At 42.4% G+C, this 21,641-nt stretch overlaps 2 protein-coding genes across 3 annotated transcripts in view; both read left to right on the top strand.

Moving 5' to 3' along the window:
- The window catches only part of iqgap1 (IQ motif containing GTPase activating protein 1), a 42,822-nt gene extending 37,917 nt beyond the window's left edge, over positions 1-4,905 (top strand). Inside the window, exons 31-37 of the mRNA XM_086294742.1 lie at positions 878-1,013; positions 1,107-1,194; positions 1,569-1,778; positions 1,857-2,023; positions 2,984-3,106; positions 3,218-3,326; positions 3,420-4,905. Of these exons, the coding sequence (XP_086150868.1) occupies positions 878-1,013; positions 1,107-1,194; positions 1,569-1,778; positions 1,857-2,023; positions 2,984-3,106; positions 3,218-3,326; positions 3,420-3,533 (947 nt within the window). The 3' untranslated portion in view covers positions 3,534-4,905. The remainder of the gene's footprint in view (positions 1-877; positions 1,014-1,106; positions 1,195-1,568; positions 1,779-1,856; positions 2,024-2,983; positions 3,107-3,217; positions 3,327-3,419) is intronic.
- A 1,768-nt stretch (positions 4,906-6,673) lies between these two features.
- crtc3 (CREB regulated transcription coactivator 3) overlaps positions 6,674-21,641 on the top strand; it is a 45,697-nt gene continuing 30,729 nt past the window's right edge. The window contains exons 1-3 of one of the 2 annotated variants that reach the window (XM_086294720.1): positions 6,674-7,929; positions 14,690-14,800; positions 19,285-19,416. In XM_086294720.1, the coding sequence (XP_086150846.1) occupies positions 7,798-7,929; positions 14,690-14,800; positions 19,285-19,416 (375 nt within the window). In that variant the 5' untranslated portion in view covers positions 6,674-7,797. The remainder of the gene's footprint in view (positions 7,930-14,689; positions 14,801-19,284; positions 19,417-21,641) is intronic. The other variant, XM_086294728.1, reaches the window with a different exon arrangement.

The raw sequence follows: 21,641 nt of genomic DNA, 5'->3' as shown, positions 1-21,641 counted from the left end.
ATTATGTTATATTATATTATATTATGTATATAACTGGTGAATAGCAAATATTTAAATGAACAACAAAAAAACTTGTTTTTACAGACTAAGGTTCATTAATGTTTGCTCATTCTTATCGTGGGCTGTAAGCTTGATGCCAAACACACCACATGCATGTACACATGTACAATAGGTACACCTATGGTATGTTTTTATTATTTAACATGAATTGCATATGCTCACATTAACTAGCTATAGTGTGTTAGTGTGAGGTGTGCATTCACACTCTGGGTGGCAAAGCAGACAGGCTGATTGATCTTCAAAGGACGATCACAGGGAGGGTGCAATCACAAGAACGAGTATGTGAGGTTAGCTATAAGGTTGTAGCACTTAGGTTTAGAGAGTGCTTCATGGAAAGAAATTTAAAGACATTTGTAGAAATATAAAACATCCAAGAAACGGCTGAAAACTTCCAAATCATTTCAAATCTATAAGAAACCCCTGGGTTGCAAAACCCTGTGAAACATATTTGTGACTAAGAGGAAGCGTCTGTCTGGGTCAAGCTTTCAAGGCCAACTAAATGTTTCAGTTTACAGGACCTTAAATGTTGGTAGAGTGGAATCGATCCCTAAATGACTTCAAATGTGTTGCTGAGCGTGGCTGCACCGTAAAACGTAACCACAGAACATTTTCCTCCAATGTTCTGTGGTTTTCATTTTGGTTTTCATATCCTGGCTTTTGGACTTCCTCTGGCCTAAAATATGCTGGCAGGGAACGTTTGTGTGAAAACAACAGGTCTGTCTGAAACGGTGGCTGTCTAAACCCTGCCTCCACTCTGCAGGTCACGGGTCAGGAACTCGTCAGTAGTTTACGATGCCTTGTTTTCTGTTGCACTCAGGTGAAAATCCTCTCCCCGCTGACGACCCCAACAAAGAGCTGATGGGCAAAACCGAAGTGTCGCTCACTCTCACGAATAAATTCGATGTCCCCGGTGAGGCCAACGCTGAGATGGACGCAAAGACGCTCCTGCTAAAGTGAGTTCAGACCGCAGAGTCCAAGTCAGCAGCTTGCTGTTTGTCGGATCTCTTTGACTTCTCACATCTCTGTCTTTGTGTTTCTCTCTCCAGCACCAAGAGGCTCATTGTGGATGTGATCCGGTTCCAGCCTGGGGAGACTCTGACCGAGATCCTGGACTCAACAGCCAGCCCAGAGCAGGTGGGGAGTGCATGACGTTGTGTGTTTCTGCACCAGGTCTCAGTAATCTGGATGGGTGATGACTGTAACCAAGTCAACATCTCAGCAGATGGTCCTGAGACATGTCTACTCAGCATGTTGTATCTGAGCGGAAAACTACTGAGCTGCCTTACGACCCAAAACAGGAACTGACTTTTACACATGACTCTTTGTCCTGTAGTTGGTGAATTACTAACACAAAACTGCAATAGCCACATATTTGGTAACATCCTCTTTCAATCAAAAGGAGTGAAGTTTATGGGAAATTAAAAACTCACTACAACTACTAGTGTAACAGTATTACTGCTGCCACTTCTGTTAATGACAGTTTTAAAGACTCTGAACATAATGTGCAGGAGGCAGAGTACCAGCGGGCCATGCAGAGGAGAGCAATCAGAGATGCCAACACGCCTGAGAAGATGAAGCAGGTCAAACCGGTGGTGGACGACAGCCTGACGCTGCAGGGCAAGAAGGACAAGATCAAGAGTAACCTGCAGAGGCTGGCAGAGCTGGGGAAGGTCCACCCAGAGAACCGCTATCAGGACCTCATCAATGACATCGCCAAGGTAAAATAAACTGCTCGTCCCTTCAATGGACAAATAAGAGAGAGGCTGCCTCACGGGTTGTCGTTTCAATGTCTGCAGGACATCAGGAATCAGAGACGGTATCGGCAGCGGAGGAAAGCCGAGCTGGTGAAGCTTCAGCAGACCAACGCCGCCCTGAATTCAAAGAGCAACTTTTACAACGTGCAGATCGACTCCTACAATCAGTACATCAAGACCTGCATGGACAACCTGGCCAGCAAGGGCAAGTGAGTGACCTCCACTGTCTGCTGGTTGTTACTGCTGTCATGAGCTGCACTGCTGCTGGGGATACGGCGAAGTTTGTCACCTACATGTTGGTAAAGTTGTGCGTTTGTCAGTGCAAACCTCAGTACCACATCTGAAACATACCGCACTCAAACGTGCAGCGTAAATGGGCTTCAGACGTGACCTGAAAATGTCACATCCTGTATCCTTTCCCTCCGCAGACGAGCTTACAGCTCACGTCTGATTTGTGTCAAAACCAAAAATAGGAGCCAGTCTCTCACACTGGTCCTTGGACTCCTTGTTTTTGGGTTTTAATCTCTAATCACTGAGTGTTTTATAGCTGCCAGATTTTTTTAATGGACCATCGTTGCCTCTGAAGGTTCGAGGCAGGTTGAGCTTCATAATCTTTTCCTGGGGGATCAAAGATGTTCTTGGCCTGCCCGGCATCTTCTCTCACTGTTGGTGTGGCAGAAAGACCTCTTGATTGTGCCACATGTCTTCCCTCGGCAGACCTGGGGGGGACAAAGAAACAGAAACTGAACATGCACTTGACCTGATGGGCAACCTTCAGGCTTGTTCTCATCCTCAGCTCAGTGTGAGCGTTCGTTAGCACAAGCTGATGTTTGAGGCTCGTATCCGCCCATAACAGAAACACAGGCAGTGGCGTGGGCTGCTCGGTCAAATTTAAATCACGAAGCTGTCTTTTTGTTCGTCTTTTGGCTGTTTGAACTCTGTGAATGTGATGAAATTGCTGTTGTTACATACAGCATAAATCTTTGTTCTTTTCCTCCATTTAAATGCACGTTGGCGACTTGCGATGCGTCGTCTGCTGCATGGTGACCGTGCAGCATTGGCTTCAGTGTTTTTAAAGTCTGCATGTCACAGCCTAGAATACAATAGTGAGCCTTGAAGTCTGTGCTGAGAGCTGCTTTTATTGTACACTTGTGTGTCTTTCTTCTCAGGTTGTCAAAGAAACCAGGCGACAACAAGGCTAAGAAGAGCAAACAGGTTTCTCAGAAATACACAGCCGCCCGCCTGCACGAAAAGGGCGTGCTGATCTCCATAGAGGACCTGCAGCCCAACCAGTGAGTTGTGCAGCTGATCACGTATACAGTTAGCTTCATGAACAGCCCAAGGTTAGAAGTCTGCCGTTCCTCTGCTTTAAACAGCCGTCTTCTGCTCTTTTCTCATCGCAGGTTCAAGAATGCCATTTTTGAGATTTCCCCATCGGAGACGGTCGGAGTGTTTGACGTGAAGGCCAAGTTCATGGGCGTCCACTTGGAGACGTTACAGTTAGAATATCAGGTAGCGTTGCCTTTCTCAGCTTCGTTGGCTCTTCTCGTAGTAGCTTGACCAGCGACGTATTTTGTTTGAGCTCTTTGGGTTTTTGTTTCACAGGATCTGCTCCAGCTGCAGTATGAAGGCGTGGCAGTGATGAAGCTCTTCGACCGGGCCACCATTAACGTCAACCTGCTCATTTTCCTGCTCAACAAGAAATTTTATGGGAAATAGAAGAAAAAAAAGAGGAGAAAAAAGGGCTAGAGACACTGAAACCACAACCCCCCCTCTGAGGGTTGCTTTAAAGCCCTGACCAGAACCATGCTGTCTTACCTACACATTTCCTCCAGCACGTCTCCACTGTGCCTATACAAGTTTATGCATTATGTTTTATTACATGGATATGTAGTATCCTTTATTCTTAATGCAAAACCTCCATTACCCAAGTTTTTTCCTAGTGCCTCATCTCTCATTGAGGCTCGGTCAGAGGTTTAAGATTTGTAATTTCTGTTTTTGCTCTAAATACTCTGAATATGTTGTGCATGGGCTTAGATCTAAAAAGAAAAAAGTGTATTTTTTTTTATGTAAAGAGAGTTTTACGTCTTTTTCAGCTGTTAGTTCATCCGCTCACCTGACTGAGAAAAGCCCGATGAACATCATCGATGTGCGTGCGCACTTTTCAGCAGGGTTGTAGTACACGGCACTTTGTCCAGGAAAAACTGAGAGAAAAGAAAACGATGGGCTCCTTATCTTTGATCGTGTGTTTATGGTGAAAGCGCTGCAGCCGTCTCTCTCTCTGATCATCTTCTCCTGGCTTTACTGTGACATCAGTCACCAAAATGTCCAATTCTAACACTGAGCTGCAGGAGTGTGATGTTACCTCTGAAGTCCAGGCTGCACTGGTGCTGATCTGGCTCTGAGGCCTTTCCTGTCTACAGACGGGTCAGTGGTTTTGAGTGGACTGAGCTGGCCGTGACTGCAGCCCTGCTGCTTCTCAGAACTGAACTGCCGTGCATTTGTGCTTCTGGCTCCCGCAAGAGAAGCAAGCGAAACGTGGAATCACACGAAACTGGGCAGACGTGCCGCTTTGCTGGCTTTCTCAGATAACTTACTGGAAATCATTATTTTTCTTTTTATCTTGTAGAACGATTTGTTACGTTATAAAATGGGTAAGCACAACATGATGCCTGATGAATTGTAAAACAAGATGGGATTTGGACTTGTAAGCTGAGCAGATGTTAAATACTGAGAATGCTTCTAGCGTTGAAAATACCTGGTCGCCATTATTTATATTTTATATGTTTTCAGTCTGCTGGAGCTGATGGTTGCACCATCACCCAACGAGCTCCAGTGTGCGTGCAGTGTTACAGCACCTTGTGGGCCCACTAGATGTCACTCTGCGCTGTCACGTCGTGGCGTTTGAGTGGTCCTTGAAGCGATTGTTTCAGCCAGGCTGAAAATCTGTGCAGACTTGGTGAAATCGATTTTGCTTCTCACGCAGACTCACTTTGATCGGAGGTGGCCACCTTGTGCTCGCTTCATTATTTGTTCTTCATTTGATGAAATGTGCTTGTTCCAGTTTCAGAATAAAGCTCTACCAATGCGCTGCCTTTTTCCTAATCTTACAGTTTTCGTGCAGGAAGAGAAGGCGTTTTCCCAAATGAGCATTTCCATTTTATGTTACAACCACCTGTAAACCCACCTCCACTACACACACAACCAGAAGGAATGTGTAGTGAAATTACAACCCGCTTCCCATAAAGTTTGGATGTTGCGCAAAATGTTAATAAAATGGTGATTTTCAAATCTAGATTTGATTGACAATTAAAAAGAAAACATTAAACAGAAAATGTAACACTTTCAGAAAACGTTCAGTCCATTCTGACTACGGCAGCAGCGACATGCCTCAACAAAGCCCTAGAAAAGTAACAGACTGAGTATAAAAGGAGCATCTTGGAGAGGCAGAGGTTCAGCACTGCAGATCGCTCTTCCTCACTGTAGAATTGCAAAGACTTTGATGATCTCATCATCTGTGCTATGTAATAATATCTACATATTCTAGGAAGCTGAAGAATTCTCTGTGCAAGGATTTCTGAGCCCTCAGGCGGCACTTCAGTAAAAACCGATGTGATTCTGTCAGGGACACTTCCAGACATCACGGTGTCGTCTATTGATGCAGGTTCAAGCCCTGCGATGCGCAGACAAAGCCATACGTGAACCGGAAACACTGCTGTCTTAACATGGACCGAGGAAAAGTGGAAAACTGTTCTGTGGCCAGACAAATAGAAAATGTGAAATTTGTTTTGGAATACAAGGATGCTGCATCCTCTGGGATAAAGAGGAGAGGGACCTTCTGCTTCTCTGCACTACATTAGTGTTTCCACACGAGTGCTGAAAGGTAAAGGCAGGATTTGGAGCTCACATACTGCATCTATTACAACAGCGTGGCGTCACAATGGCAAAGTCCAGGTGCTAAACTTGCTCGCCTGCATTCCAAAGCTTCCATCAGCAGAAAACATTTGACGCATCGTGAAACGAAAGACATGACAAAGACGAACCAGGACTGCTGTGTCCTTTCCCAACATTTCAGCAGCTGGTCTCTCTGCCCAGAAGTCTATGGAGTAATGCTATTGTGCACAAGATATGCACAACATGCATTCTGTTTTTATTTACCTGTTATACACAGTATTCCAACTTTTTTGGAAATGGATTTGTAAATGTGTCATACTACTGTGTCATACCCGCAGTTTTCAGTAATTTGATGTATTGTAGCTAAATGCTGAGTATTCTCAGTGTCTGCAGGCTCGACAGCAGTGTGGAGTTTTCCTGCACAGATGTTTCTGTGTGTTTGAAAACTGGGTGCCCTGCATAAACCTGAGACACACACCAAACTTTGTTTCCTGTTTGACTGATTGGATTGTTCACATATCATTAAGATTCTGATTTACACAACCTTTTGTTCCAACAGAACAACAGGACAGTCCAGCTCCTGAATTCTTTTACTTTCCATCATGATATGTGCAAAATCTGGATTTCTAATAGGTGAATTGTAGAGCACAGTGTACTCATGTTTATGGTACATTCATGCACGATGTACATTTTAAGGGTGTTTTTCATGTGTATTTCAGAGCACGATTTGTACATAGCTTATTCCAAGAAACACAGCGTTTTATTATTCTATTTCATAGAAACATGAAAATTAATTTGATAAATGCAATACTTGCATATCTAAATAGCGCATTTAAGAAAATCTTGTAAGCACAGAAGTAGTTTTCTTGATCTATAGCTATAGCCAGTGATGTTCCATGTTTTGTTTTTACTTTTTCTTGCGGCTGCGTAAGGTAAGGGCGTGGTGACTTTGTCGCCCCCTTGTGGATACCACAGGTACACACCGCCTTTGACGAGGTAATGTTTTTCTCGCAGTAGTATGAGGATAACAAGCCAGCCGATCTGAGTTGCTGTTACTCGCTCCCTCAACCAAGGACGAATAAGCGAAAAACATTTTTTCCGAGAGACATTTTTTCGGCGACGGGGAAACCACCGTTTTTTTTCTTCCCTGTCGGCGCTGTTTGTTTTATCTTCACGGAGTCGCTCGGCTGGAGTTTGTCTGCGGTCTCTATGCTGTCCATGGATTAACACTAGAGTCGACTCCGAAGCGCTGTCATATCAGCTAAAGTGTCAAACTGTGGATTGTGATCCTTACGTCACTTGCCAATATTCAGCGGCTGCTTTCCCCGGTTTGGTTGGAAACAAAGTGGAACTACAGCTAAGTCTATGCAAAACGAGCGGAAACTTGTTGAAATACAATTCGGCGAGTAAACCTTTGGCCAACTGCGGGTCAGCTTTACTAGCGGGAGTGGAGAGATTTAGCTAACGAGGCTATCAACTTTCTCTGACCGCAGCTGTAAATATTTAGGTGGAAGTTTCCTCTAAAAGATACCGACAGCGGGTAGATGTCGACAAGCAGATAAAGTGCATTTGTCGGAATTAAAATGGCACTGACAGTAGCTTAGCCGACTAGCTGTCGCTGTTGCTCTCCGTTCACTTCCAACGCTATGTTAGCAGTGACAGCTAACGCCATGTTAACGTTAGATTCAAACAAGTGGTTCGCTGGAAGAGTGTCAGCGTGAAGTTACAGCTTAACTTTAACCCATTGTCGCCTCGCAGTTTGCCTAGAAAGTCAGAGTAAATATATACTTTGCAAAGTTTTTATTTTGTCCGCTTTTTAGTCACACTTAAACAACTTTTATTAAAGGGAGCTTTGAGTGTTAGCCTAGCCGCGTTAGCTTGCCTGTTGCCTTGTAAAAGCATTGAGACAGTGCAGCCAGCCGAGCTACGTCTGAAGTGACTTTAGTTTAACCGATAACGCGAGGTGTGCTCTTAAAATTCTCATGGGTTTGCTACAACGCTTGCTGAGAGACTTTGCAAAATAAGACCCCACCAGCACAGTCTTCCACTCAAAACAAGTAGCTGAAGTTGTTGAACTGCGGCCCGCACCATGTCCAGCTCCCCAGGCACAGGTGGCTCGAACCCCAGGAAGTTCAGCGAAAAGATAGCGCTGCACAACCAGAAGCAAGCAGAGGAGACGCGGGCCTTTGAACAGCTGATGACGGACCTCAATGTCTCAAGGGTAAATGCGCTTCACTTTCAGCTTGTTGACATTTATTGCTCTCTTGTCTTCTACGCGGATGTGGTCATATACCTCATTCACACCGGAGCTGTCAGGCTTCATCTGCCGGCGGAGATTTCTGGTATTCAACCAGTACTTCTCGTTTCTCTTGAGCAGCCGTAAATCACACCCGTCGATACTCGGCTTATGTAATTCTACTCAAGAGCCAAATATTAAGCAACTTGCGACTTTGGGTGCAGCGATTGACGTACAGCCTTTTTAAACTGCAGTCGGCGGTGAGACAGGAATGGAGAAATTGGCTCCTTAATATTTGCACCAACCGCTTAAAAGCCGTCCTGTTTGTCATGGGCGTGTACAGGATTTTTCTTGAATGGGATAGCACGGGGAGGGGGCACAGGAAGTTTTTTTTTTTTTTTTTTTAGCACAAATAAATAAAGTGTACACATTAGGCACAGAAAACATGGGCACAGTTTTCCAGCTTCTGTGTAACCCCGTGATGCCGTTATATGAAACATTCTCTTTTTAGACTTACTTTTTACTAAAGTCATAAACCTACTTTATTTTCTTATATATTGTTAATTTTAATATAATATTTTATTAAAAACATATCTAACACAACCGTATAAAAGTTTGAGCACAAGAATAAAGTAACTAAAGTAAAAGCACTCATTATGCAGAATCATATACATAATGATTTTGTCTCATAAGTATTTATGCATTTGTGTATCAGATGAGTTTGACTCCTTACTTAATGACTTTTATCTGTATTTATATAGCATCATTCATTAGAGTTATATTTTTAAACATGCAAAATAAGACATAACTAAGCTTTACAATATAAGTACAATATATTAATCTATATTATAGTGGAGCAGAAGTAGAGACATAGAAGTACTTAAAGTACCAGTGAAGTAAAAGTACACGAGTACTTTTTTCCCCCAGACTGTGCTCTCGCTCGTTGGCGCTGGCGTTGTAAGAGTAACACTACCATATGCTGATGGCGTTGGCAGCCGGCCTTCCAGGCCCCCTTCTGGACATGCTCCGGCTTCATAAACACTGAAGGAGTTTCCTGTTCAGAAATGCAGAGTTTACACGTTGTCAGTGTATTTCTTGAAAATGCTTTCACAGGTTCAACCTGATGCTTACTGTCTCATGTAATACGAATTTGAAAAGAGAAATCCGACTAGGGCGAACTAAAGAGGCTCGTGATGTCGGCACATTAGTTACATAGTCTCAGTCTTTGTGTCAGTCAGTGCTTCGCTTCACTTTCTTCACTTGTCACATTTGTATACTTGTAAACATGTGATGACCAGTGTTGGGTTACAATGTAACAATTAGAGTAACGCATTGCTGTAGTCACATTACATTTTTCAGTAACTCGGTAACACATTACTGTACTTAGTTCAGTAAGTACACGGCTGTAACCATTATGTTGTTACTTGCATTAGTGTTTTTTCAGTGTGCCGCCTTTTCCAGTGAACTGTTACTGATGACAGTACCTAATTCAACGTGTGACTCTAGTTTAACAAGTTGCGAGCAGCAGCAGGTTTGTAGTGCAATAGTAGTGACAAAGCAAAGTATCCAAAACATCCAGTGACATGGCACAAGTCAAAATATAAGCAGTCTGGGTCGTGTTTTCTCAGGAAATTTAAAGTAAAAGTATCAAATAACTGTGTAACACGTTAGTATAACAATAACTAAAGTAACCTTGTAACTCTTCAGCAGCCTGCACAGTATTTGCCACATAGTAACATTGAAAGTGAAACAATTTTCTGCCTGGCACGTTGAACATTTGAGTGTTTTAACCTGTTGCTTACAGCTCCACTATGCAACTACGTCAGTAATTTCCATCTGTCGTTGGCGCTTCCTGTCATATGGACTGCGACCATGGCTCCATATGACAACCGATGCTCCAGCCATGCTCGGTTGATTCATTTGTTTACATTTGGGTTGCACATTACCTGCTGGTAGCATCTTTTCCTCCTTCGTAGTCTGGTGGGGTTTTTTTGTTTTGTTTTTGTTGCAAATGGTGAAACATGTTTGTTATTTTGGCCTTTATTTTCCAAAGTGCTGTGCTTTGTTGGAGGTTGCTAAGTAGGGCTGGGTATCGTCACTGATTTCTAGAATCGATTCAATTCCGATTCACAAGGTCCCGAATCGATTCGATCCACGATTCGATTTAATTCGATTCGATTCGATTTAAATCTGGGAAATTTTGACAGTCAGAGATATAATTCAGATCAGGACATTTACATATTTTTGTATCTATAAAAAGGAAGCTGACACACGCAAGACTTTATCACAGGTGTGAGCGTCACAGCAGATGCCTTTGTGTCAAAGTAGCTGAAGATAAAACACAGAAAAACATGTAGGTGATTTTCCTGGCCTGGGATTTTATAAAAATATTCTGCAGTACATCAAAAACGAAAGAAAACCATTAATTAATCAACATTACCTCTGACGTTACAGCGGTTTTATTAGAGACATGGCTAAGCATTTTGCATTTTGAATAATTTTAAAAAGTTTCAATTTGTTCAGTATTGAACAGCAGAAATGAGGTTTTCTTTTCGGAAGAATGTAAAAGGGGAAAAAACAGCGGCCGACAGCGCTGTAAGCAACAGTAGACTTGTGTAACAAGCAAGCGAATAATGAAGAAAGCGAAACTGTTCGAGAGAGAGAGGGGGGGGGGGAGAGAGGGAGAGAGAGAGAGCTGCGCATCGCAATGGAAGCAAAACAGTAAAAGAGTGAATTCATGACGATGTTTATGTGAAGCGTTTGGATCTTCTTTTGCTGCTGATTCGGTCAATATTGTTTGGAGAGAGATCAAACTAACAGCTTTAGAATCAGCGCATAAAGGGCGTGAACACAAAGCGCGGACCCGGATCAGCGAGCTGTCGGCTTTCAGCCCCGACTGTGAGAAAGGCGACATCTAACTGATTCTGATCCGCGGGTCGCGCTGTGTGTTTAAGTCTATGTGCAGAATCCCTGTACCTGCTCTCATTTACTGTTTGGTGGTTCTTGAAATTTTGTGAGATGTCACCAGAGATTCTGGCATTTCGGACAAAATAAATTTATATTAAAAAATCGATTCAGGATTTTAATGAATCGATTTTACGTTATCCAAGCCAGAATCGATTTTAATCGATGAATCGATTATAAAAACCCACCCCTAGTTGCTAAGTAGTGCTCTTTTAAGTTGTTGTCAGAGTCTGGCAAGCAGCTCTTGCTCTCAGACATTCCAGGACTTGCCTTGTTATGCACACTAGGGAAGTCATGGTGTTGCTATAACTAGGGCTGAACGATTATGGAAAATAATCTAATTGCGATTTTTTGCCCCAATATTGCGATTGCGATGCGATATGCGATTATTTTTTAAGGTATTTGTCTTCTGTATTATTAAACAAAGACAAGCAATACATCATATAGTATGGCCAATACTATATTACATTAATTTTAAACTGTTCTTTCCTGGAAGACAGACCTCTGTTATGATGACATGAGGTGATGCATGAATTGATGACTGACATTTTTATTTAACTTCTTCAATCACAACAGTATATTTGAACATACACAATAGTTTATTTTTAGCTTACAAACATCTGAGCATAAAGTGCTGACAAGGAACCCTGGTGTAAACATTAAAATGAAAGTCAGTACAATGTGCAGATTGCAGAAATATACATAAAAAAAATCAGTGGCTTTACCACACTCAGTTTTTCGACATCTGTGAACTACTAGACAGTCATTCAATTAAAAAATAATATTAAATAAATAAAACTAATAAATAAAAAATACACACATCTTACTGATCTCTGCAGTCAGTAACATTACACATAAAGTGCAAACATAATAGCAATTGTATAAACACACACACAAACACGCCTTTAAAGTTTAAAGGCGTGAAATTGGACGGTCTAGCCTTCTGATTAGCTAATCAGAAGGCTAGTTCTGATTAGCGTCATCGCTGTCTCGGTGGAGTTTAATAAACTCGGCCGTCTGCTTCTTGCTATCTAAAATATAACCAGACACTGGTGTAAATTCTCGACTGTCTCATACTTCTGTTTAATAAGTTTTCTGTTTGACGTTTAGTCAGCTGTGTGAAAACCAAGGAGGAACCCACCCGGGGGATTAATAAAGTTTTATTTTATCTAATCTAATAACTTTAATCTCAGCCAAACCGATTTACTCACGAACAAACAAAACACTGAAAAAAGCCCAACAATAACATTTTTAGGTTGTCTTAAGTGACTTATATATTACGTTTAACCCGAGCAGCGAAACTCCGCGGTGATCTGAAAATGATGTGCCGGGAGTTGTGCCGTTCTCGGCCGCATCAGTAATCCTCGAGCTCCCGGCTAGCTGTCGAGCTGGTGGGTAGCAGACGCCTCTGAAAACGTCGAAGCACTTTTGCAAATATGGGATATCTTGATAAACCGAGCAGATATTTGATGTTTACACAACTACTTTCTCGCCTGAAAATATGTTAAAAGTTTATTTTGTGACCCAGAAAGATTAGTATGAGTAATTTTAAAACTTAGTAGCGGCCGCCATTGCTGGAAACTGGAGTTTGGCTGGGCCGCGCTATGAATTCTGGGATATGGTAGTAATTTGGACAGCCTTATAATCGCAGTATAATCGCAGCCTTTGCGGTTAGAAAATTGCACTTGATCATGTCGCGATATTATCGCAAATGCGATATATCGTTCAGCCCTAGCTATAACAATGATGTTCTGATATTACACTATTTCAATGTCACAACATTTGTCTTTAGGCCAACCGAAGTCAATAAGGCTGCTGTTGGCAGATGTTGTTGCACGTCCCTGACATGACCACCTCATGTACTCTAGGAACTGTGCTCAGTGACTGAAAAGATGATCAGAACGTAATTCTGAATTGTAACTCAAACAAAGACAGATTGATTCTCATGCGATGCTACAAAAAATAAAGAGAAAATGATTAAAAAATAGATGAAAACGTTTCTGTTATTTCCGGACGGATGCCAAACGTTAACATTAGGAGCTGGTAATGGCTCCTGTTGTAGCTGCTCTGTCTGAGAAAAGACACGCTTGTTGTTTAGTGGTTAAACAGCTCTCCACACCAACACTAAAGCCCCATCCCAGCTGTGAAGCATTAGGGTTTGGAGGTGCTTTGCTACCTTAGACCTGCATGCGTTGCAGGTGCAATTATGTCAGAATTGAGATGGGAAGTTTTCTTAGTTACTGAAGACATTAAATGTACAGTGTTTGTGTATTATTTGCTAGATTGTTTAGATTTGTGACTAGGATGATATCAGACCACACATAAACCTGGAAAATTCATTTTCCTGTGACTGTAAACCTTATGCATTCCAAGTCATAAAAACTCCTTGGATGATATAAAGGCCTTTTCACATTATTCTCATTCCATCCACTGACAGTGGGCTCTTTCTGTGCGAGCGAGAGTCCTGAATGGCTAGTCAAAGAGGATGTGGTTTTGAGGCGACACTGAGTTAAGTTTGCCATAAGATGTGAACTGTAAGTGACCTCTGAGACAGAAAAGCCCAGTCAGTGGCCAGGCCACAGGGCACACTTGAAGCAAACAGCTGAAATTAGAAATAGCTGCTTCAGCATTTACACCAACCATAAAGTCTTACTATCAACCCCTGAGAAGCTCTGCAGAACTCTGCATTGTAGCGAGTACACCAAGAGGCTTAAGTCTGCACCCTTCACATACATAAATATATGTAGATGTTACATAAAGGCTGACCCAGACACTCTAAGAGAGGCAATATTTTTTTCATGTGTCCTACATTAATAATCAATGTTACTGAAATTTGAGGCTAGAAACCCTCTGACATTAAATACCAGTTGTTGGCAGTAAAAATTTCTGAGTTGGCTTGAGGAAGCCTGTGTTTACCAACTTTTCTGTCGTGTATATCACAGACCCATTGGTTACTGACCACCAGCACCTCTAAACACCGTACCACTGTCTGCTGTGCTGTGTGTGCTGAATCAGAACAGTCTTTCGCCCACACTGCACAGAAACTGATACATTTTGTGCCAAAAGATAAGGTTTTTAGTCCAGTGGTCCTAGCTCGCCCCAAATTTCTTGCCAACTTCAGTCTCTTTGTAAACTCTTATACAACACGATACAATCAAACAAGGCCAGTCTTTGAAATTTAAATTTTGTCCTTTCGGCACTCTAAGGGAAGTTGGCCCTCTGATTTGCCTATCCCCAATCACAGCTAAGGGCCGGCCCTGTTTACCTTGGCAGAACAAGCTGCCTTCTGTTTTCTGCGAGGTAATCATTGTGGCGTCTTTGCAGTAGGCTGCTAATGTGGACACCAAGCTGCCCATTTCCTAGAATGTGTCCCCAGTGTCCAGTGGATATGGCTGCTTTTTAATCAGACAGACAGTTTTTAATGCATTTATACATTACGCCTGTCTCTCTGTTCACTTCCAAAATGTAGATGGTAAAATCAGATTAAATAATAAGAGCACAGCTGTGCTAAAGCATCTGGAGTGGCTGCTTGCACTACGATATTGCTTCAAACTGATTGAAAACCATAAATCCATTTGATGAGACATGCAAAGAAAAAAAATGCAATTTGAGGAGCAGTGACAGTATAACAGGAGTGGGCCCCAAGTGACATTTTAGACATCCGCAGGATATTGCAGAATTTGAAGTATGATATAAGGTCGGTTGCTCAAATTCATTTCTCATTCAGAACTTGTTCTCTACGTGCCCAGACGATCAACACGTGACTCTGTTTTTGTCGTAGGTCCAGTTTCAGAAGATCCAGCAGCTTCGCTTGTCTCAGTCAAGGGCACAGTACTACGGAGGCTCTCTGCCCAACGTCAATCAAATCGGCAACACCAGCACTGAATTTCAGGTGGGAACTCGTCACCATCAAAATATACAGCACCCACACAGACTGCATTCAAAATGTAATAACACCTCTCTAAGACTTTAAGCAAAATGAAATATCATGGACTTGATAAGGTCTGTATGAAATCTGTGTGGAAAAAAAGCCCAGAGGTTTAACAGAAATACTCATTGTGCACTTGGGCCAATTCTTGTGCAGTTATGCTGCAGTGAAGTTGAGCCAAATTAAACTCTTTCACTAGACGAGCCTTATTTCTGTCTTTCTTTATATATGTATGTTTGGTCTTGGTGGAGCTCTGCATTAGCGCTGCAGCTGCATCAGTGCAGCATTGTTGTTCAAACCTATTAAGGAGGCCTCACAGGGCTAATGTCAGTTTGAACATGGCCTCAGGACATACTGGTGCAGAAACACGGGAGGTTTTAGTCGGTTTGAAGTTTTGAAGTTAAGCTAAAAAAGATTTCTTATTAAAAGAAAAGAAAAAGATGTGTGCTTTCCTTGAAATTGCAGTCCATCATGTGTAAGCTCTCGTTTTCATTGAGGGGTTGTTCAAGGTCAGCTGTGTTTGATGCCCACTTTTGATGTGCGGCTCAACTGCAAAAGCAGCAAAACTGTGTGCTGGATCTTTAGAAGTGCAAACAAGCTGCTCTCGAGAGCATTAAATAATTCACTCGAGTTTCTGCAGACTGGAAGAAAAACCAGGATAAAACATCAATGCTGCAGTTCTAACAGAGCTTTTCTGTCACACTGGGACGTGTATCAGTTCTCTGAGGAGTATCTGTCCTAAGATACACAAAGTCCAGGTAAAGGTGTCCCTGTTAGCTGAAAGAATGGCCTTTTGAGGTGGAGCTTTCCCCTCACTGACGGATAAAGCCTCCCTCACTGATCGAGTGCATTCGTTTCTACTGGGACTCAAACTAAATGGCTTCTAGCTCTTACTCGATTGTGATCATTTGTTAGCCCTAATTCAATTAAATGAGTGCAGAGTGCTTAATGTAATACTTGCCAAGGCTTTCTTAATCAGACAGAATTAACCCATTTAATCCCAACTTTTCCCAAACACCACAATACTACCATCACGTGTTAAGCCTTAACGAGAGGTAGAGCAGGGCGATATGGCCAAAAATATTTATCACGCTATATATTTGAAAATTTGCGATAACGATATAACTGACGATATAATTGACGCAAGACAAAACAGAACTCCATACTAGCGAAAAAAAACCCCATCCATTTCTTTTCACTTAAACAAGCAGCTGTTTTTTATGTGCATTAAAGCTATATAAACATTTAACAGTGTAAAAGTAAATTCCTTGCTGAAAGTTTAACCAAAAGGCATTTCCAGTAGAAATGCGCTGACATATCCTGAGCATAACCATGTATAATATCCACTGAAGTTAAAAAGAGGTGCTTTGCTACATTAAACTGCATAAAAAAGTCAAATATGTATTTTTCGGACCATAAGGTGCACGGGATTATTAGGCACATTAAGCGAAACAAAGCAGTCAGATAAATCAAACTTTATTCAACTCACACTTCTTGCTTCCTCCACTTCTGTACTATTGATTCCTTAATGCTGTATTCTCTCACAGCTGCTCTATTCCCATGTTGTTGCAGTATATTAATGACTAACCTCGTATTGTGGATGGATTATCTCAGTTGTTCTCCTGACTGAAGTTTGGTCCGTTTACAGCATCCTGCCATGCGATTGCATTTGTCTCTAACCATCAGGAACCTTCACGTTAACTTTTATCGAGTGGAAAAAAGTTAGCGTTCATCCTCCAGCTTCACTGTTTATATTATGCTAACATAGCTGTGTCGCTAGCGATCACGTAGCACATCATTATATACCAGCTAGCCCAACTTCAGTAACCCTACAAACGTCACTGCTGTTTAGTTTTCTGTCTTCATTTATGTTGGAAGTGATAGCAGAGCTGTACGTTTGAATTTTTTCAGAAATCTCCCTGCCAGAACATGCTATATCATGCTTAGGTAACTAGCGAAACTAGCGAGCTAACTTCCGCTAACTTCCTGCTAGCTTCTAACTCCGTTAAATGTAATAAATTCTGTTTTCATGGATGCCTGGATGTTAAACTTCATAGTTACACCTGGTAAAGCAGCAACGCTGATCGTTTTATTAAAGATGAAAGAATTTAGACAGTTTTTAACTCTCAGTGATGCTGCAGTGTTCGTTTGACTTTGGGACCTGGAATGGGCGGAGTTTAGGACCCAGATTGCTCCCAGAATTACAAGCACCTTAGTCCAACAAATACGGCAATAACGACAGCCCGCTTGCATGTTCTACAAAAAAAGTGCTTTGTTGTGTATCTGATGGACAAACACCAAACCAGTTCCGCATCACTGAAGTGGCAGCATTTTTACAAACTAATTCTAGTTCATCTGTTTCACTCAACGATCCGCTTTTTCCCTTCTCATTCTCTGTTGCCACCATGCTTTTTCGGCCATGTGCGTATGAAAACAAAGGCACTGCGCATGCGCGTTTCACCCATATTATGTTGCGATATTTCATTTTCTTATCGTTGCCTAACATTGTACCGGTATTACTGTGAACGGTATAATATGGCCCAGCCCTAACGAGAGGTGGAAACGTCCTCTGCTTGATCTCAGCTGACTGGGGTGATAATCTGTATACTGAACTGATTTATTTCTCCACTAAAGTGCGACCTCTTAAACTCCAAAATTCCTTTCATAAGACCTGAATACTGCAAGCATACAAAACCTAACCAATGCAATAATGCAACACTACTATCGGTAGCGTGGAGAGGATGTCACACAGGCTTAGTACAGCTGAGCATATAGCAAAGGTCCGTTGGGAGCATCTGGCTGAGGCCTCGGGCAGTGAGGTCTTTAAATCCCACCCTCAGTCAGAATCTCAACAATATTCCAAGGAGATCCTGAGTGCAGTAAGGTCTATGTCAGGGTGCTGGAGAGGGGAGTCTATCCGTTAGTTGAAGCTTGGATTCTGGAAGAACGATTTGGTTTTCGTTCAGCTCTTTCTCAAGGATATTCAAGCATTTGTGGGAGTTTTCCCAACTTATCTCCATATGTACACACAAAACACAACTAGTAAACTTGGAGATGGGATCCAGTTGCATTTCGGGATGTTTTGGGAAGTTGGGGTATGTGGTATTCCTATCATGTCCCTGTACAGTGGGAGCTTGGTTCATATTGTTAGCTACAAGTCAGACTTGTTCTCGGCGGGTTTGACTTTGCCAGGACTGCCCTTCATCACGGACTCTGATGTAATTTTATAGACTCTCTAGGTGCTCTCTTTCTAGTGCAGGCATGGGATGGAAGGTGTTGAGTTCAGCTATTTCAGGATCTCATCTCTGCTTTGGGTAAATAATGTGGTCTTGTTGACTTCATCGAGCAATGACTGCTAATTTGCACTGAGGCGGTTTGCTTTATGCTCTATATCTGACCCATTGCTCTCACAAATCACTGAGGATAGTGGTTGTGGTTCTCTAGGTGCTCTATGTCAGTGGTCCCCAACCCCCGGGCCTCGGACCGGTATCGGTCCGTGAGTCGTTTGGTACCGGGCCGCGAGAGTTGAGGCTCAGGTGTGAAATGTATGGTTTTCAGGGTTTTTAATCGGTTTCAGCGTTATTTTGTGCTCTGTTACCTGCCGCTCACTGTTAATGTCTGTAAGATGTTTAGTCTTAGTGTTTTAATTCTATGACCACATACCTGTGGTCAGAGCTGCATATATAGACATAACTACCAGACACTTTAAAGATGACTTGTATGAAAACAGATGGTTCGATCTTTATGTTAACATAGTTGAGTAACATGTCTGGGTTTCAGCCAGGGAATAAACAGCTCTAAACTGTTAAACATGTGACATTACATGTATTTCACTGTGGCACTTTATGTGATGAAAATGCATGGGTACATATTGGTCTCTGACAGTGTTTGTAGACTTTTAAAGGGGACCTATTGTGTGTATCTGTCACATTTTTCAATGTTGACTTTTAAATTACACACATGGCTAAAGTTTCAGATAATCTGGCTGCAGACTGCTCCATATGCTCGCTGTCAGGTAGTTGTTTTTTATGCACAGCAGCATGAGATGTCATAGAGAAGGGATATCTCTGCGTTGGTCATCTAAGGCCCACAAACCCCATCGACCTGCTGTTTAAACCGCTGGTTTGGGAGGGGCTTCCAATCAGAAGAAAGTCATCTTAACCAGAGGGGAAAGGTGAGGAGCTACTACTGAGGGCCAGTGACTGTGGCATAACTGCTCTAATAGTGTACAAGAGTGAAAATATGGAGCACAGTGAGGTGTAAAAGGTGTTAGTGATCACATTAAGTCTGTTCTGTTTAGGTGTACAACCTTAATTAACATGATTACTAAACGGCTCATTTCAGTTCTGCAGCACCTTTCACCAAGTGTCAGCAGCTCTAACTACATTTCAGGAAACAGCTTTTTGATGTGTGTGATGTGAACAGTTCCTTTGCTCTGTCCTTTACAGGGTGGCTTCCCTTCAGGTTTGGACTCTGTGAGAGGGACTCGCCACCACGGGCTGGTCGAGAGGGTCCACAGGGACCGCAACCGTATCAACTCTCCCCATCGCCGACCCCTCGACAAGCACGGCCGGCAGATATCCTTTAAAGCCTGAACGAACGATAGTTTCTGTGCAATACGGATGTTGTCATCATCATGAAAGGTTAATCGACGATGAGAAAGTGGGTGCTGTGGCTTCCAGGTGGTTTTTGTTTTGTTTGTTAATGGTTTGTGTTCATAGTGAGCTTTAATGTGACGACACTTACTGGTGTAGGCAGATGTTCTCTAGCCTCAGGAGCAGAATTAGTCATTATGCTAATTTCAAGTGTGACGCAGTAAGTGAGACTTTCATGGTGAAGATGCAGGAGCAGAGCGGTGATTGTTTGACTCGTAGCTGCGACCTTCATCTCATCATGGAGTCTCATCACAGCTGAAATGAGCAAGAGAAGAGAAATCATTTCGTTTTATACGTCCTTGTAGATTTCACGGTCGGCAGTGAAATAATTCAGGATTTGTACGATTTTACGATGCACAGTTAATTATTGTGATTGTTTTTAGCAGTCAGCAATTACATGCGCGGTGTTTGTCAGGATGCATAACAGCTGCGTAGGCAGTTCACGTATAATAATTTAACTCATGAATGATGAGCAACCATTATAAGAGATGAGAGAAGTAACTTGGACAGACTGTTCTAAAAATGAATTTGCAGTGCAGGAGAGACGGCCCGATTCCTTTTTAGACTGAGCCTGTTGTGTGCTGTTATCATTATCCAACATGCAATCGCACAAAAACAGTAGCTGCTTCTAACCGATGACTGAAACATGAGTTTCTTGATGTGGATTCATTCACACCCAGTTTTTTATATTTAAATTAAGCATTTGTTCACACTTCTAGCAGCCCTACTTGTTTCTTCTTTCCCTGCCTCTGCACAGATGTTGAAGAGAAGCTCTTTATATATAAAAGTTTATATATCTATACTAACTGACTTTAGTAAGATTGCCAAAATAAAATCAATACTCTGGTTTGAATCAATGCCAAAGTTGTTGTGCATCTGTTACACTATAATGAAACAAGTGGTAACTTGTGGGGTGGCTGCATGCCAAATATCCTTGGGCAAGATACCAACCTAGAGTTGCTCTGTGATGTGTCCACTGGAGTGTGAATGCTGGATAGAAAAGCACCTGCGTAGAAAAAAAACAACAACCTAGAAAAACGTGCTCGTACAGATGGGTGTGAAAAGCTAAATGAGCCCAGTGTAGAAAAGTGCGATATAAGGACCAGTCCATTTACTTTGTTTGTTAAGTTCTAACTTGGCCCTGTGACAGACTGGTGAAGACATTGTATGGATGGACACGTAGATGTGTCCACTGTTTCCCAGGCATCGTTTTCACTTGGACCCATTTATATCAACAGCAGCTCAACATATTTGGTGATTTCTTTGTATCTGAGCAAACAATGCTATCCATAATCGATTTGCTAGTAGATGCTCTCATTCTTCTTTGAACCTTTTAGTCACTGCTAACCAGCTAGCTGCAGTCCTTCACACCCTGTGCTTCTCTATTGGCTGACCAAGTTGCTGTTGTGGTGGTGCTTGACATCATTTAGTGGCTTTTTCTAGAAGCTCCACAGTTATCTTCCTGCTGCTCTGGAGCGAGCTGGGCCCTCTAACCACAACCTGCAGGTAGACTGGTTCCTGTGGGCCTAAGTAAATATAACTCCGCACCAGTAGGCGGCAGGGTAAAGTGTCTTGCCCAAGGACACAACAACCAGGACAGAGAGCCCGGGGATCGAACCGGCAACCTTCCGGTTACAGATGCGCTTCCCAACCCGTGTTGCTAAAGACTGAAACACACCACACCTCTTCCAAAGCTTACGACAGCTTCATTAACTGCTGTATGAACACTGCCTTCAAAATATACACATTACATATACTCTCTATTTCAGTTAAGTTTTGCAGCTGTACATTTCCAGATAGGAGCATAAGCTGCACTTCCTTTTGATCACTTTTGTTTGACATAAAACAATAAAGTTGAGCCCAGTTTGCAGACCTTTGTTCTGCTTAACAGTTAAAGAGCTGTGATTGTGGTTCACATCAGCGAGCAGTAGAACAGGATGCGAGATTAGGATGGATAGCTTTGTTTGTTTTCTAATTTTAATGAAAGTTGTATACTGTAATGTAACATGTAACCTGGGTGGGGCCCCCGTGTTGATGTTTGATCTCGTAGTATCAAAACAAAAGCGGTGGTGTCAGTTCTGTGCATTGGTGTCTGCAAAGGTCAATAATGAGGTGTTTGTTGCTCAGAATGGGCCCTGTGGGACAGGAGG

This window comes from Aulonocara sp. 'chitande type north' Nkhata Bay, linkage group LG1, assembly GCF_057382095.1.
Source record: "Aulonocara sp. 'chitande type north' Nkhata Bay isolate Kocher_YH1m ecotype deep benthic linkage group LG1, A_spYH_male_GT1.1, whole genome shotgun sequence".
Taxonomy (NCBI): Eukaryota; Metazoa; Chordata; class Actinopteri; order Cichliformes; family Cichlidae; genus Aulonocara; species Aulonocara sp. 'chitande type north' Nkhata Bay.
The sequence above is the reverse complement of the archived record's forward strand: the minus strand, read 5'-3'. Positions and strand labels throughout refer to the sequence as shown.